Below are 16,466 nucleotides of genomic sequence, written 5' to 3' on the forward strand. Positions count from 1 at the left end.
CATGAACTTAAGCTCATATACAAGGAAGAAATGGTGCACGAAAAATATATTAATAGTTTAATTGTTTAAAATGCTAATGCATATTCACAGTAATAGTAGGGCCAAACAACCTTTTTTTCCTCCTTTGCCTGTGGTGTCAGTACCACACCACAGACTTTATTATGGCCGATGGGGTTTGAGAGGGAAGGGGATTAAAAAAAAAAAAAGCAGCCATGGAAGGCTACCAACCATCACTCACCAGCAACAGCAACTGCCTACTTAGATCTGCACTTGCTGAACGTACCCAGGGAAGCTACAGCTCGTGGTGGCGCCAGGACTTTATTGTACACGAATCTTCCTGAGCAGGAACGCCTTAAAGTGTTAGCAGTGTCATTTGTGTTAACAAAACATAATGAAAAGTAGCTCTTGTGCATGAAAAGCAGACATTTTTTAGAACCCACTGCTGAACTTGCTTTAATTTCAATACGAGACTTTAAACTCTCTTCAGTAGCATTTGAATTGACTTATCCGTGACTTGGTTAGGGTTATTTTGTGCAAGACTCTGAGATCGTGCTTTGGAGCAAAATGATGGGAAAAATGTAGAATGGGAAATTAACAGTTTTTTATTCTTTTGACAAAACCCAGTCTGAAAGACTGCGAACTGCACTAACTTGGCAAATATTTTGGACAGCATTATTCTAAAAATAGCATTTGACTCAGCAGTTTGACAGGGACAAATGAAAACACAAACAAACTGCAAAAAAAGGGCTCTTTTGCACTCAAGTGGTTCAGGAACATTTTAAGTCCCAGTGAGCCACTATGTCACTAAAGCATTCAGCAACATTTGACTGGCAGTAGAGCTTAAATTTAGAGACACTCAGAACCCAGCTGTCATCTTGGGCAGCTAAATAAATTGATCAGCACGGATAGCAAGAGGCACAAACAGACACGCAGTCCTTATTTTCACTGCTAACAGAACATTATGATAAGCTACATAGATGCCTTTGTTTATGCCGTGGTACAGCTTTGTTTGGTCTAGTGATGGCATACATAGCTATACCTTTGCTTCGTGTGATACATCTGTTAGAGACTCGTGCTATTGAACATGGCCAATCCAAGCAACAACTCCAAAACCTTCAGGGGAAAAGGCCATTTGTTTGCTCTCCTTTTCTATGGTGCTGTGTCAGAGATCCCAGTTCATAGCCCAGGTTTCTTCTGTGTAAAACAGCAACACAGAAAAATCACTTCAAGACTAGTCACCTTCACCACATAACATGTGACATGAACAGCAATGCTGAGTATAGTCAGGATGGCTGCATGTATCCAGGCTAACAATATGCTTACCACCAGCATTTACAGAATATCAGCAAAATGTCTGGGTAAGAAGGAACACAATGCTTGCTGTGCGTCCTTCTGCACTGGCTGAGGAGGAAGAGTGCCCTCAGACTCTCAGCTGGCTGGGTCGCTGTTTACCTATGCTAAACATTCAGATTTGCTGAACATCCTCTTAAGGGCTTTACAAGGAAGTTTCAGAAGGTTAAAAATCCTACTTCATGTCCCTAGTGACCTGCAAAACGAGAGCAAGATGAACTCATTCCACCTACACTCACCCATGTGTTTCAGTGCCAGCAGTAGTGATTCAAAACAGCACATCTTCTATTTAGTGGCTGTACTAAATTATTGTAGAAAAGGTGCAAGGTCTCCGATAGCAAGAGGTGCGAGTTGCATGCTACAGATGCCCCTGATATGTTTAAATCACCTGTAGCTGCTCTAGTTGAACCTAGTTACATACTAGGCTGCACTTAACACAAAATGCTGCAACACTTCTAATTGGGCTACTGAGAGCAACTGACTGTGAATAATTACAGAGTGGTCCTCACGGGTGATCATTAGTAGCCACAGGCATGGAGATCCAACTGGCCACATTCATCACAGTGCCTAATTTTGCAGTTCACAGGTATTTACCATGAGCGTGTTTGGTTCAACTGCATCTTCAGCACTTGCGGGGGAGGAATAAAAAGCTTCCGTCTTCCCACACATCTTTTAATACTACAGTGTATTAATACATCGGCCATCTGACTATGGAATGGTAATTAAAGCATCACTGAAATAATTCTGTCTCTAGTAAAAGATCTTCGCATGAACACGAGATTTATAACCTGTTATAAAAACTCCAAGTCACGTGTACACTGCATAGGGACATGGCTTTATAAGTCCTTGCTAATTCCAGGCCGATGCTGAAATCCTCTTGCTTATTCTTAGTTACAGAGAAGTATATCCTGAGTTCTGGGCCTATTTTGTAGATGTTTCAAAGAATAAAATAACTAATTTTTAGAAGAAACTCTCACATCCTAAGCCACAAAGAGATGATTTTTTTTTTAAATGATGTCCTCCATTTTTACTGTTTCTTTTATTGGAGTAATTATCTCCTTACATTCATAAGGTGACTCCATTAATAAATTTAAGAAGTGCTTAGGGAAGATCTTTTAATCATGGAGAAAACTGTTTATGATAGCTGCCTGTCATTAATCGGTTTGCAAGCCTTGCACTCTCTGCTGAGGTTGCCCATAGAGGATTCTTACAACCACAAAGATCTTTAACACATTTACAAGCTGGATTCTGCAGGTAGGCAGACCACTACCACTTGAATGTAAATAAAATGTTACACATTACCTATGCCCTAAATATTCGCTTTACATTTAAAATTAAGTTTCTTGGTAAGGAACGTTCTTTGTTTCAGTCCTGAGCAGCTGGAACATGTTATCAGGAGAATGCAACAGCCCAGTTCAGTAACTGATTTACTTTTAAAACAGTATTTGCCAAAGTACTGCTGTACCTTAGCACAGAATGCCCCTCCGTACAAAACACACTCAGCTGCAAGGGCTCCTCCTCTCCAAATGGGTCACGTCATGCCTACAATTATATTATCTGTGTTTTCTGAGGATATTAGAAAACAAAAATTAAACAGAGCCCTGTTCAGATTTAAAACTAACTTGAATTTCCTACAAAATTTGAATGTAGCTGCATGTATTTATCTATTTTTAACCTGACTTCCTACAGGAATGTGGTCTACAGAACCAACTTTCGATTCTTCCCTCTCTGCCTCCTTCCTAATAGATTATCAAATTCCTTTGCCCATTTGCAAATTCAAAAAACAACCAAGCTTTCAAATGCTAATAAATCTTTGTAGGTTTAAAGAAATCTGGGGCTATATGGGGAGGATGCTCATCCCAAGCCCTTGCACACAGAGAGGTGACGAAGGGAAATTCAGCAGTTACCTTCCTGACTGGCAGCTGTTGTCCTGCCAAGCCAGAAAGTGTGCAGCTCCAGATGAGCAGCCGCCTGTGCTGTCTCTTGCACAGTGGGGGTGCACGGAAAGCTGGGGGAAGGAAGGATTTGGGTAACGAAGGGTAACTCCTTAGCAAACCAGGTTTCATCAGTTCTGCTACTTGTGTTTTAGTTCTCACACCAGGCGTCCATCTCCGGCCCCACTTTCATTACTACAAATAATCCAGTGAACACAACGACAAAACAGCAGTCACCTGCTTCCGTGGATCAAATCGCTGGATGTTTCATCAGGCAAAGGAAATTCATTACGGTGTTTTCCAAGTGAGTCTTATGAGCAGATCTTAAAATAAAGCATTTAGGTGCTAACTCCTGCTGGTTTAAAGGGAAGCAGGATTTTAGCCTGTGCCAAGACCTTCAGTTTTTCTGCTGTGAGCACGTACCCTCCTGCCTCCAGAGCCCTAACCTTCAAATCTATGCCCATGAAAACAAACATCTCATCCAAGTGCAACTGGCAACACAGCAGCAAGAGAAGACAAGCTGTGTATCATCCAACACAGCAGATCTGAGCCGGAACCTCCAACTGAAGATACAAACAATTGGTAGAACCTGTTACGTAGCTGTAACATGTTGCATCATTAGCAAACAAACTAGTTAATGCAGGTATTAATTTGGAGGGTACAAGATACAGGAGGACAATGTGGCTAGAAGAGCTTTCAGAGGGAAATACCTTAGGACAACCCACTGCATTTTATTGCTCCAGCTGAAATCTCAAGTCATCAAAAAAATCAGCCCAATTCATTCTCAGCCAAACTGTAAGTAGTATCACTACCAGCTCTGTATCAGTTTTCAAAGGCCCTGAGGACTTTCTGAATTTAAATAATGTTTTGGCATGCTTCAGTACAATGTTGAATGACCATCACCCCTTGGACTGCCAGAGAACTGTGGCAGAGGAGTGAAAGGGAGTCACCCCCGTGATTAAGAGTGGTGCATTTGCAGCTGCGAACAAGGACTTGTGACCTCACAGATCTCAAATGGAGTTGCTGAAACAACCAGAGCTCTGGCTTGAAAGCAAATAACACAGAAGACTAACCAAACATTGACAGTAATCTTGTAAAATGACAACTCCTCTATTTAAGCACTATTATGCTCTTTAGTTATACTGTGACTCAGCCTACAAAGTACCTCTTCCAGCAGCATAACTCTATCCTAAACTTGAAACCATCAACTTCACAAACATTTCATGCCTTGTGTGTTTAAGATTCACAGCAAACAAGAGAAGGCTGGACTTTGATTTTATGGTTCTGTGAAACCTACGCAGCAAATTATCATTGGTTTTGTTTGCAAGCATTTGGATCAGGGTACAGAATAGAAAAAGCAAACTCACATGGTGCATGGAACATCACTAGCACAGATGAATGATCTTTTATAAACTTGTCGAAGTCTTCATCAGTCAGGTGATAAACTGCATTTTCCTCATCTGCCCAGGGAGTCTCCGGAGCCTGTGGCTGAGGTGCCTGTGGGCTACAAGACAAAGACACAGCTGAAAAGCAGCTCGTAGGTACTAAGTAGTAATTTTAGCAAGTTGGATTGCAAGGAACCACCTTCATGCAAACGTCCACATAGGTCTGACACACTAACCCTACTGAACAGCTTCAGTAATTCTTCCACTCAGAACTGATAAATGCCAGAAAGTCAGACAGAACTGGAAGAGAAAGGAAAAATCCACAAGGAGCTCACAAGGACAGATCGGAAATGGAAGGGGACAGAATGAAGAGATAACCAGGCCGCTTAGTTATTACATTATAAAAATCTGATGTATTTTTCTATTACTCTTTTAGCCTCCTCAGCAGGATGCTTCCTTTCTTACAGCACTCACACTTAGTAGTTCACAGGAGTCATTGCAAATGAAAGAAAAAAGCAGTGAGTAGAAACAGCCAATCTAACCAGTCACCTTGAATACCAACAGAACATTGATTATAGGGCTGACAGGAAGGAGGAGTGGCAATGTTGGGACCATGAGTGAGCTGTGTGCAGTGTACACCACGGCATTTAACCAGGAATGCATGGTTTTACCCTGAACAACCCTGTGACCTGGGGAAGCATCGTTGTGTCCTCCCGCGACAGTGGGCTCACAGGCCTGATTCAGCAAAGCTACTTAAACTGCATGCTTAATCTAAAAGATAAGTGACACGCTCCACCGACTTCCCTATGATTGCACATGAGCTTAACCATCTTTGATGGCTCAGAGCCAGAGAGACTGCTCAAAGACACGCTGGAAAATCTGGAAATTGAACTTCAGTTGCTCTGGACCAGTTCAATTGCTCATCATTCCACTACACAAGTGCTCCTTCCTTTTATCAATGTACATTTATAAGAGATTTTGGCAGATGTGAACTAAACTATGCTAACTGACATTTTATTTATTAAAGCACTGTTCACATAAAGTACACCCAAACACAGGAACATTTGGAGCCAGACTTTGAAGCTACTTTATCCTTGCCAGGTGTAGTAATGAGTTCCAAATATCCCCCCAAATTCCCCAAATTCTTTGGCAAAGCACAAATCTGGATGCAGCCCCATCCCTGGTGAAAGCAGATTTACTATTTTTGATTAAAATGTATTATTGTGTTAGCTGCCTGGAACAAGGAATGGCAAACGGATGATAATTCATTTATTCTGCTTTGCTCATTGCTATGCTGAAAGCCTAGTTTGATAAAAAGAAATCTGTAGAGAGATACAGATTCAGATAGCAAGTTCTGTTGATGTAAGCAATGGGTCCAATCCAAGAATATTAAGCAATGTATGCAAAGCTGTGATGCACACCTCTGATGCTGCTCATAGGATAAACAAACCAAAAAACAAACAAAGGTGGGAGCTGCATGAAGCCAAGCAGCCTAAAGAGAAAAAGCGGTAGGTCCCCGTCCATGCAAGTTTACCACCTAAATGGCCCCAGAGACCCACAGTACAGGCGGAGCTGTGACAATTCAGGGGCTGTGTCACAAAGCTACCCAGAGAATCACTGTGCTTGCTGCCAAGCCTGTAAGAAACAGCAATAATCCACAGGTATGCTGGCAGAATGAAGGCTTTCCAGAAAATACCATGACACAATCAATTTGGTAGGGGAGTTGGTTCGAGTAGTTTGAGCATGATGAACATGGACACACTGGCCACAAAGCACCAGAAGAAAGCTGTGTTCAGCAGAGCCTGGCATGACCTATTTCAGCAAGGAATTAGTAAAGCAGGGCATGGGATGTTTATTCAAATGGCCCACTTTAAAATGCTGTGCATGCTAATTAGCCTACACAGGAGTTGGTAAGAAGTACCTCAAAGCCTGGAGGAGACAACAAGCAAAACCTAAAATGTCATTTAAAACTGAGAGAAGGCACATCCAACGCCTGAAGACCAAAAATAGGATGACAGAAGTCTGGAAGAGATATCAAGAGCTAATTGAATTAAGAACAGAGAGCAAGTTCTTGATTTAATTGAGTAGCTAGTTGGTGCTAAGGAAAGGCCCAAAAGAAGTCCACAAAAACTGCGAGACAAACTAAGCAGCTACTGGAGGCAGCAAGAAACTGTCTGGCTTGCCTACCATCCAGATCGATGCAGCTGTGTAAGAAGATGGATTAAAAAAAAGAATTGTATGTACAAGATAGCATCTCCTTTGTTAATAATGCTGTGTGTTGGAGTAAGACTGTGATGGTTTCTCTCTATCACCCCCATAAAAACATCTGAAACTCCACAAGATAGTAGCCAGTGCCTATTAGGAAGATAAGAGGGGTTAAGTACCTGTAGGCTGATGCATTAGGACACTTCAACATAAGAAAGAAGTGCCTTCACCAACTAACAAATGAAAAGGCGTTGGAACCCTCCAAACTAGTAGCTCTTGCTCTGAGGGAGAAGAATATGAAAAACATCCTTTTCACAGCTTAAGTAATTCTAACCTTTGTTGTTATACTCCGCAGCCCCCTGCCCTAAATCAACACAGATAAACCACTTTCAGCACTTAGCCATGAACATTTAGAGGTCAAAACAACAAGAGGGAGCTAAGAGAAAACAGCTGCCCTTTTGCGGTGTCTAACTTGTGTCCACAAAAAACAGGTCATTTCATGTGGCACAGTGTCTCCTGGATTCTCTTTCAATAGCATATGGACAAGAGCACGTGCATGCACAGTATGAACACACGTTGCTTCTCCTTGGCACGGACACTCTGGCAGTGCCATGCCCCTGCTGCTCAGCACACCTGCTCGGCTGATTGGCATCTCCTATCGGAGCAGCTCCCTGCCTGACTTGTGCAGCTTTGTCTTGGCAGCAGCCTCCACCCTCTCCAACATCACTTCAGAATCACCTCTCATTAAAAGCAACACAGCCTGGGAAACCTGGAACTACACCTGACACTCAGGGAGTGCAGAGACTGAGTATTAAATTTAGGATTTGGTCTTGGTGCCTTGCTACGTCATAGCCTATGCCTGTTTTGTTGTATTTGTGTTTTCAGAAAAGGGAGCCAGCATTCCTCCTCAGAAATGAGAGGACACTGCTCAAGACACCAGTATCACAGGAAATCACAACAGTGATATTAAATTCTAGCTTGAGTTATCTGATGAGAGTTTTAATATTATGCTATTTTGAAATATAGAGTATACATCCTGCAGCTATCTAATTACCATCTTTGGCTTTCCTAAAGCCCCCCCATACCATTTGACTACTTATACTCCTCAGAGTAATGCAATATTATGCACGTAGCAGATTTACCCTCTATATACAGTATTCTGTTTTAATTACAACATCAATTATTGGCAAAATTTAAGTATGCATAATTTCTCAGACATTGCCTTCCTTAAAAGTTGCATTTATTATACAAAACAGGAGTAAGAAGGCTACTACTCAGATCATCTTTTGGGAAACTAATAAACATGCACTGAGCACTAAGTGAGGACAAACAGCTGTCTTTAGCTCTGGACTGCTGGATTATCAGCCAAAGCCCACTGTGGCTTGTTAGCAGAGATTATCATTGGAAAGAGCTTGCAGCTGTTCTGCTTTGCTTCCAGTAGCTCTGTTCACTTGCTGTCACAGCACTGATAGAAAGGCACTGCATATTACAGGGATTATCTGGATATTATGTGGGCAGACAGGGAAAAAACTCACCCCAAACATCTAATGTTTCACACATGGTAGCCAAGAGATAACGACATCCTTGCAGAACTGAAAAGCATAATACAGTACAGGTGATGAAGTCACAGCCTTGCTCTGTGGGCTGATCATCTCCTCAACATTGCTGGAGTTGCCATCTTGATCATTAATTTCTGCAAGGCTGAATGGACTAAATGAAGCTTAAAGACTATACCTAGATCTCTTCTCTTTGATCCACAGGGCAGTGCATGCTTTCAGTGTTCGTACCTCCTGATGCCAACAGGAACACTGCTGTCACTACATTTGTGGGTCCCCGTCTTGAACCACCTAGCCTACTACTGCTGAAGCCCCTGGGCTACCTGCAACCCTTCCCATGTCCCCAGCATAGCCCCACTGGTGCAGTAAAAAATTTATTTTAATCCAGTTTTGCTAAGCCGTATTATCACAATGGTTTGCAACTTACATTGACTTCATTTAAATATTACTTCCTCGGCTGCAACAAAACAAGGGAGGGTTACAAAGGTTCTTCAAAACCCAAGAGCCAAGGGCTGGGCCTTACTGCTAAAGGCAGCAGTCTGGTAATGGCCAATCACAACTCTCTCCAGCTGCTCCACCAGCTTTGACGATGTGCTGATTTGTACCAGCTGAACATCAACTATTTAGAAAAAGGTGTACACAAACACACTTTCTCCTGTCCTCCTCTCTCAACTGCTAGTCCCACAGGCTCATTCAGCCCCCAAAACATTTACAACTGCAAACAGATGTCTTTAGGCAGAACAAGACACTTTCAACACCACTTCAAGTCATAACAGGAAACAAACTTTGTAAAAATGACTAGCAATCTAAGGTGCTAGTTTCTATTGCTTGTCATTGGAAAACACTCTAAATACTCCATCTGAAGGCTAAAGAACTAATGAGAACTGCATACTTGGCACATACATTTTAAATAGAACAACCAAAGTCATACCTTTTGTGAGGTATTAAATTTAGGCACCCAAGATCATTGGAAATTTAAGTTGGCATTTTTAACAAAGCCAAGATCTGTGCATCTGCATTAATTTTGGTCCATAGTCAGTACCCTATTACATATGAAATGCAATTGTAAAACGCAAGGCATGCCTAACGTTTGTTTTTTTAGCATGCAATCTCTCTGTGCTAGTTTAGCCTGTCTCAGAGGGGTAGTTTTGTTTGCTCTTTTGAGCAGAGGGAATGAAGGAGAGATGGCTGATCCTAAACCATTACATTCTGTAAATAATGAAAGGTACATAAAAGGTGGAGTGTATGAAGTTCAGTGCCTTACTTTTTCAGCCAATCTGCTATATCTGCTGCAGTAGCACCATAGTTCTCAAAGTGGAACAGGAACTTTCCTTTCCTATTAAGGCAACAAAACAAGGTTTAGTGCTTGCCCTGAAGATAAGAACATGCAATTATAGTTGAGTGTATGATTTCTTAAATAGTAGCAAAACATAACTGACTCAAAGTAGCAGATTGTAGGATATCCACGGACATTGTATTCTTCCTTTATCCTTTCAAATTCAGCAGAGTAAACATTCATCCCCGCAAGAACCTGAAAAAAAACAGAGCATAATTATATTGATTCTTACAATACAGTAGCAACAACATGACTTTTAAAGAGCAGTAAAGACAGCTAAACTCTGTGCAGATTCTGATTTCACTCATATTGCTGTAAAGCAAGGGTGACTTCATAAAAGGCAATGAAGCGCTTCCGATTTTGACCACGGAAAAACAGAGCAATATTTGAGCCTAGCCCACAGAAAGCACACACCATTCAGCCTGTCATGTACTCCTTGCTCTCACAGCATCTCCATTTCCTTTTATTGACCCCCTAACAGAAATACCAGAAGGGAATTCTCCAAATCTCACTAGTAGTTTAAAATACAAATCTGCAAAGAGAGCACAAGTCCAACTAGAACTCTTTCTTCTTGTGCAAGTACATGCCTTAGTTCACACGCAAACATTAACAAGGACACAGAGTTCTATCCACACTTTTTGGTTTACAGTCTCAGCTAATGTCCAGAAAGTCTACCTGACCAAGCACTGACTATCCCAGTTCAAAAGCGTGCTTACTGAATGGCAAGGGGGAAAAAAAAAAAATCAGCATTACTTCGATGTAAAACATGCTCCATGAACCCAGGAAATGCTATATGGCATTTATATACTTTTAATACGTTACCTGACCTGATTGGTAGGGTGTAATGACAGTTGAAACAGCCTGTTCTTACAGATATTGAAAGACAGGCATGGGAGCACAGCAACTTTTCAGGCTCGCGAGTGAAACAAAAAGCTTCCCTTCCCTTTCTTTACCTCTGTCCCAACCCACCCTCCACACCAGCAATCCATCCCAAGCTTCAAGCTCAGGGCTCCTGTACCCACTCCAACTGTCTTTCAAAGATTTTTTTCAAAGACTTTTGACCTGAAATTTTGAAGATAGGACTAACTCTGAGTTTCTGTGGGTTTGAGATTCACACTGAGGTTGTTCTGCAGTCAAACCTTCAGCCAGCCAGTTGCTGAGATACAACTTCAAGATTAACTTAGTTTTAATGGCATTGACAGCTTAAATCATTTTAGCAGCAGGGTTTTAATCCTAACACCTCCTCCTTCCCCCTCCAAAAACAGGATTTTCTCCTTCCAGCTGAAATATCACATCAGAATTTAATACCAGGTTCCTGACTGCAGCAAACTGCATAGACCAACCAAATGTGCTCGGAGCCAGCATGAAATAAATCTTAAAGCACAAAATCCATGTTTGAAGGTCAACCATTTCTAATAGTGTGCTGGAAAGTCACAAGAAGATGCTTTGTTTTCTCTCACCTATCCTGAGAAAGGATAAAGGAAAGCTACCTCAGAGAGAGGAGTACAGAAATGAGATTTATACTGGCTGGTCACATCTCTGACTTTGAATTTTCCTTGTAATTCTATCAACCAGATTGACTTCATTCATATGAGATACTAAGGCCCAATTCTCCCCTTCCCTTATCTTTTATGTCACCTCTTGAGGATAGGTAAATTCAATAGGATCAAGATGCAGCAGTCGCTTTATACAGTGAGAACTGGCTTCATTAATTCCCCCCTTTACACCAGCCTACCAGATTTAAGATTTGCCAAGAACTTTCAAAAGATTTCTTATGTTTTACATGAGCATTTCCAGCCATTTCAGAAACGCTGCTACATCTTCAGCCAGATTGCAGTGATTGATCTGAGTCAAGAACGTGGATTCATTCTGGTGTTCATACACTGTATGAAGCATAAATGACCAAAAGTCTATTACAATAGGTTTCATTTTTAAAAACAGAAGTTACTGCTTTAGCTGGCCTACAATCACACAATCAAGTACCATTAAGGCTAACAGGGACCATCAAAATATACCTTCTATCCAAAGTCAGGATCCTCCCTCTATACCTAAGCTTCTTCTGCCAGATGTTTAGCTAATTGTCTTTTAGCAAATGACTGAATGACCCTGACTTCAATTGAAGTCCATTACCTCTTGCAATATCCACAGCAAACGCGAAGATCAGTTAATTTCTTTCACCTCTGCAGTGACATTTGACATATTTCCACACTTTACCCGCTCCCCACCAAGCTACCTGTATCTAAATCAACTTTGAACCTTTGCTAGCTGGTCATATCTTCTAGGCTTCTGACTTCCGTTCTCCTGTGACCCTCACCATCTTGCTACTTGATGGAGCAGAACTAGGGGAATCTCTTGTGCTAAGGATAAGATAAACCAACCTCTTCTGATTTGGAGCCACTCTTTTTCTTTTGTGCTAGCGTTAATGGAATAGAAAACCCTGAACTTAACATAATACTGAACCATACAGTCTTCCTCTCAGCAACTACAGCAAGATGGGACCAGTTCCAAAAGACTGTAGCAACCAACGACAGATACAGTTCACCTTTTCATTTTTACGACCTACTAAATAGGCAATACTGTATTTCATTTTCCTGCTATATAATAGCCATAATCACTTTTAACCCTGGCACATCCTGACAGCTAACAACAGGTCTGATTAAAATGCCAAACCTTCAGCTCATCCAAAACAATCAAACTTTCCAGCAATGCCTGATCTGCAGGTCAGCATTGCTCTCAGGCACCCCATGGATAATTTACGATGGGTACAGCAGAGTTAATTTTAGAAATGGCAAACCGTGTACACGTCCCACTCAGGAAGCTAACTAGGTCAGATTTAGATGAACAGATAGATATTTGTGAAAGACACTGGTGACAGTGGCATAACTGGACTTTCCTCTGAAATAAACCTGCACTAAAAACACTGCAAGTGCAAAAAAGCACCTCTGACCGGTGTCAGATCCCTGAGCTGGGCGGGATTAGCCTAAGTCTACCTAAACTCTTTCCTTTCTTTCTTGGAAATTATCAAACTAGAACAGATCTGGAGTTTAAATTCTCTGGTTTGAATTTAATAAAAACAGAACTACATGTGGACAAGGGATAATTGCAGGAAAATAGTGTTTTGCAGCATGCCCTCTCTCTGGCAGTATGCGTGTAGGTGTTTCTTTATGCTTCAAATTCCTGTCCACCCCACACCTCGTGATGGACCTGCTGTGCAGGAGAGGAGTGCCTTCCCCCAGAAAACAGCACACACTCCACAGAAGAGAGAGGAATTTGAATGCTGCCTGGCTGTATGGAAGCACTCTTGAAAATACCTTATTTAGGACATTGTAAACCCCTGAAATCTGAACAACTCCCACTGCTTTCAGCCCTAAGCAAACAAGGATTTAGAGAAAAATTTAGAGGAAACACCTTGAAAAACAACTAGCTGGGAAAACATGGGGGAGTCCGAGTGCTCTCAGTGCTCATGAGATGCACTGACCAGAGCCACCCCAGCGATGTACTGCAGTACTTCATCTTTTCCTCATCACATGCTGCCTCTCCTGAGGAAACTAACTTATAACCCAAGTGATTCAACAGGTAAAATCAGATCAAATCCAGCCAAAGCCATGGAACAACAATCCCATTTCTGTGTCACTCAAGTATTATTGGTATTATATAAATTATACATAGTGTATTACAAAAACATGACTTGAAAAACATCTTCATCTTGCTTAGAGAGATCAATATGCCTTATTAGTACAAACAGGGAACCAAGTTATTGCAGCTGCTGCAAATTGATTTTATTAGGATCAAAACTTGCTTTCATTTTAGCCTGGTATAAATGTTAACTTTGTTGACAAAGCTATAGCAATGCTTATGCATGTAACGCTTATGCTTACTTGTTAGGAGGATGATCAAGACAACGTACAGTAATCCCCCTCCCATGACACTGTGATTCTCCACTGAGCAAGTGGATTAAATATTACTCAGACGGGCATCCATACTTGAGTTGTCTATGAAACATCAAGCCAAAAGGTGATCAAACCCAAAATGGCAAATATTTCTTTAACTTTACAAAAATGAGCTTAAGAAGACTATAAACTCACCAAATAGAAGCTAGACAAAGCAGTGTCAGAGCCCACTTTTCCCTGACAAAAACCACATACTAGATATAAAGGGCAAGTGAGTAAATGCCTCATTATGCTAAGTTTTAATAATAGGAAAAAAAAGGAGATAATCCTGAACAAATGTGGAACAGCATCATTCATTTTTGGCTTTGTTTCAACTTGCTTAAAAATTACCCACTTCAATAAACATTTGTGTTTTTAGATATTCAAAAAATAAATTGTTAAAAGGATTTTCTTTAAAAAAGATTCGTTTTTTTTTTTATATAAATCTTATCTTCTCACTTACATATTTACCCTTCAGTTCTGTGGCTGCCTGCTGATAAGACGGCATCATTCTCTTACAAACACCACACCCTGATAAAAAAGAAATTGTGTCAGTAACATGCCAACAACTCCATTCAGACTCTTCTACAGGATCTATGTTCCAAAGCATACCACAATACATGTTTTTATATACAATATTTTTTTTAATGAAATTCCTTATTTATTCTACTAAGTAATTATTATATTATTATTTTCTAAGGCTGCTACATCTTGTTATATGCAGCCATTTTTGCTATTTTTTCATGCTGCTCAGCTTCATATTCATTTCTTTTCCTAGTTTTGGAAAGAGCAACACCATTTTACGTTCCTAAGGCTCTGGGCTGAGCTCACAGTGGAATGCAAGATGAAAGAGGTTATGCTCATCAAGCCAAACCAAAAAGCTTTGTGCATTTTGAACGGGCACTCTAGTGACTAAGAAAGTCAGAATATGGTCTTTAATCAGGGGGGAGATGGAAGGTGCACTTCAGATTCATCTCAGTTTAACAGGTCTTTGAAACTCATTTGAGACATCTCCTAAACGTATTAAGCAGACATCAAAAGTTAAGCCATGCTCTGTTAATGGAGAAGGCGATAACTCAGGAGAACCAACAGCCCCTGTAATATACAAGAACTTTATATGCTGAGGAAAAGACAAATAGTGAGTGAGGAAGACTACATGCATAGCTGGAGCACACTAAGAGCTGTTTGATGATGCTCGAGTGCTAAGCAGATTAGCAATAAATCACCTTGTAAGCAGCAGGTTTCACCCCTGCCAAGTAAAGTATGTGCATGCACACTGGGAAGGGAGGGACTGCAGACAGCATGAAAGAAAGGAAGCTGCAGCCATGCACTTCGGACACTTAGTACAGAGACTCATGGTCCACCATGGGACAGCAGTCAATACTTTTCTTCTGGTAAAGAGAGAAGGGTTTTGAAAGTATCTTCCATAAAGGAGGAACATATTTTGCAACCACTGGTTTAGGACCACATCAGCGTGCCTGAGAGGAACATTCTTTAATCAGAGGAAAGAGAGCTCGTTTCTGTGGTCTTTCCACCTTTGATCTCTCCACTCAAATTGTCAGTGAGGCTGTTAAATTAGTGCTGCGTCAGATGATGATTTCTTGGTGGGCACAGACCACTCATTTGAGGCCCACTGAACTCTCAACTTCATCCAAACCACTGGAACGGCATCAAAAGATACAAACTGTTAACACCATCTTCTGGATCCTCTACTTCTGTTGTCTTTAACAGGCCCCAAACTAGTGATCTCCCTCACTTCTCCTCCTGAACCTCTAACCACTCCCTGGACTCTCCCCTGGAGTACAGAGGCATACCAGCCTCGTCCCACAGCCACCAACCACCCCACCATCCTTCCATTCCCATCCCAGCCCTGCCGCTGCCTTGAACTCCTTGCTCCCAAACCCACTGCAGTGGGACCTCTCCTACCCATTAACTTCTGCATTACACTGTTCAGGACTGTCAAGCCATATACGTTCCCATGCAGGCATACAAGAGTAACTCAACTCCTTTTTCTTCCATTCTTTTTTCTTGTATTCTGACTCAAAAGTGAGATTTTTAATTAAACACGTACTAATTTTTCCACTAGGTAACACTTCAATTTTTAAAACCCTGTTTTCAATGACATTTTAAACAGCTCCTTTTTGTCGCCAAATACGGACCATCTTCTGCAGGAGCCTTCTTTGGCAGAGTTAACTATAAGTAAATCTGAATGCCTGTAAGTATACCTAATTTTTCATATTTAGTGCTGTCTGACTTATATTATAAAGTCCAAAAGTACAGCGAATGGTCTCCAAATGACAGGTAATATCTTCTAGGGAAAAGGCATGCTTTTACTCTGAGTCGTTTCACCCAGACCAGGCATTCCTGAAATATTAAAGGAACTACATTTAAGTTTGCAGTCGCTTTCATCTCCCTCTGCAACAGTACGTAATGAAAGAGCCCATTTCCTATGAATCTGCCACAATGAATCTAAACCCTCTGCTTCCAGCCAAGCTGAGAAAGAATGCAGGTGTCTTCCCCATGCTTTCCTAGACAAAGGCTCCAACATCCTCTCCTGCCAAAGACCCTCCACCTCACCCCTCAAGAGCAAGGAAATGAAGAACTCCCTTTAGTAACCAGCCTGGATTTGCTGCTCCCAGGTATGAACATTAACGCCCATGTCAGAAGACAGCAACCTGCAACTCCAGCTTCCCAAAGTCTGTATTTTAATACAACTGCTGAATGTATTCTGTCTCAAGTAAGTGGAGCAGGAGTAAGAAAAGAAAAGTTGG

At 41.3% G+C, this 16,466-nt stretch overlaps 1 protein-coding gene across 1 annotated transcript in view; it reads right to left on the reverse strand.

The window, feature by feature from the left end:
- Positions 1-16,466, reverse strand: part of PDIA5 (protein disulfide isomerase family A member 5) — a 99,338-nt gene that overhangs the window by 45,127 nt on the left and 37,745 nt on the right. The window contains exons 8-11 of the mRNA XM_040562170.1: positions 14,159-14,226; positions 9,870-9,961; positions 9,695-9,766; positions 4,652-4,788 (exon numbers count right to left, since the gene is read on the reverse strand). Of these exons, the coding sequence (XP_040418104.1) occupies positions 4,652-4,788; positions 9,695-9,766; positions 9,870-9,961; positions 14,159-14,226 (369 nt within the window). The remainder of the gene's footprint in view (positions 1-4,651; positions 4,789-9,694; positions 9,767-9,869; positions 9,962-14,158; positions 14,227-16,466) is intronic.

Source organism: Cygnus olor, chromosome 6 (assembly GCF_009769625.2).
Source record: "Cygnus olor isolate bCygOlo1 chromosome 6, bCygOlo1.pri.v2, whole genome shotgun sequence".
NCBI classification, from domain to species: Eukaryota; Metazoa; Chordata; class Aves; order Anseriformes; family Anatidae; genus Cygnus; species Cygnus olor.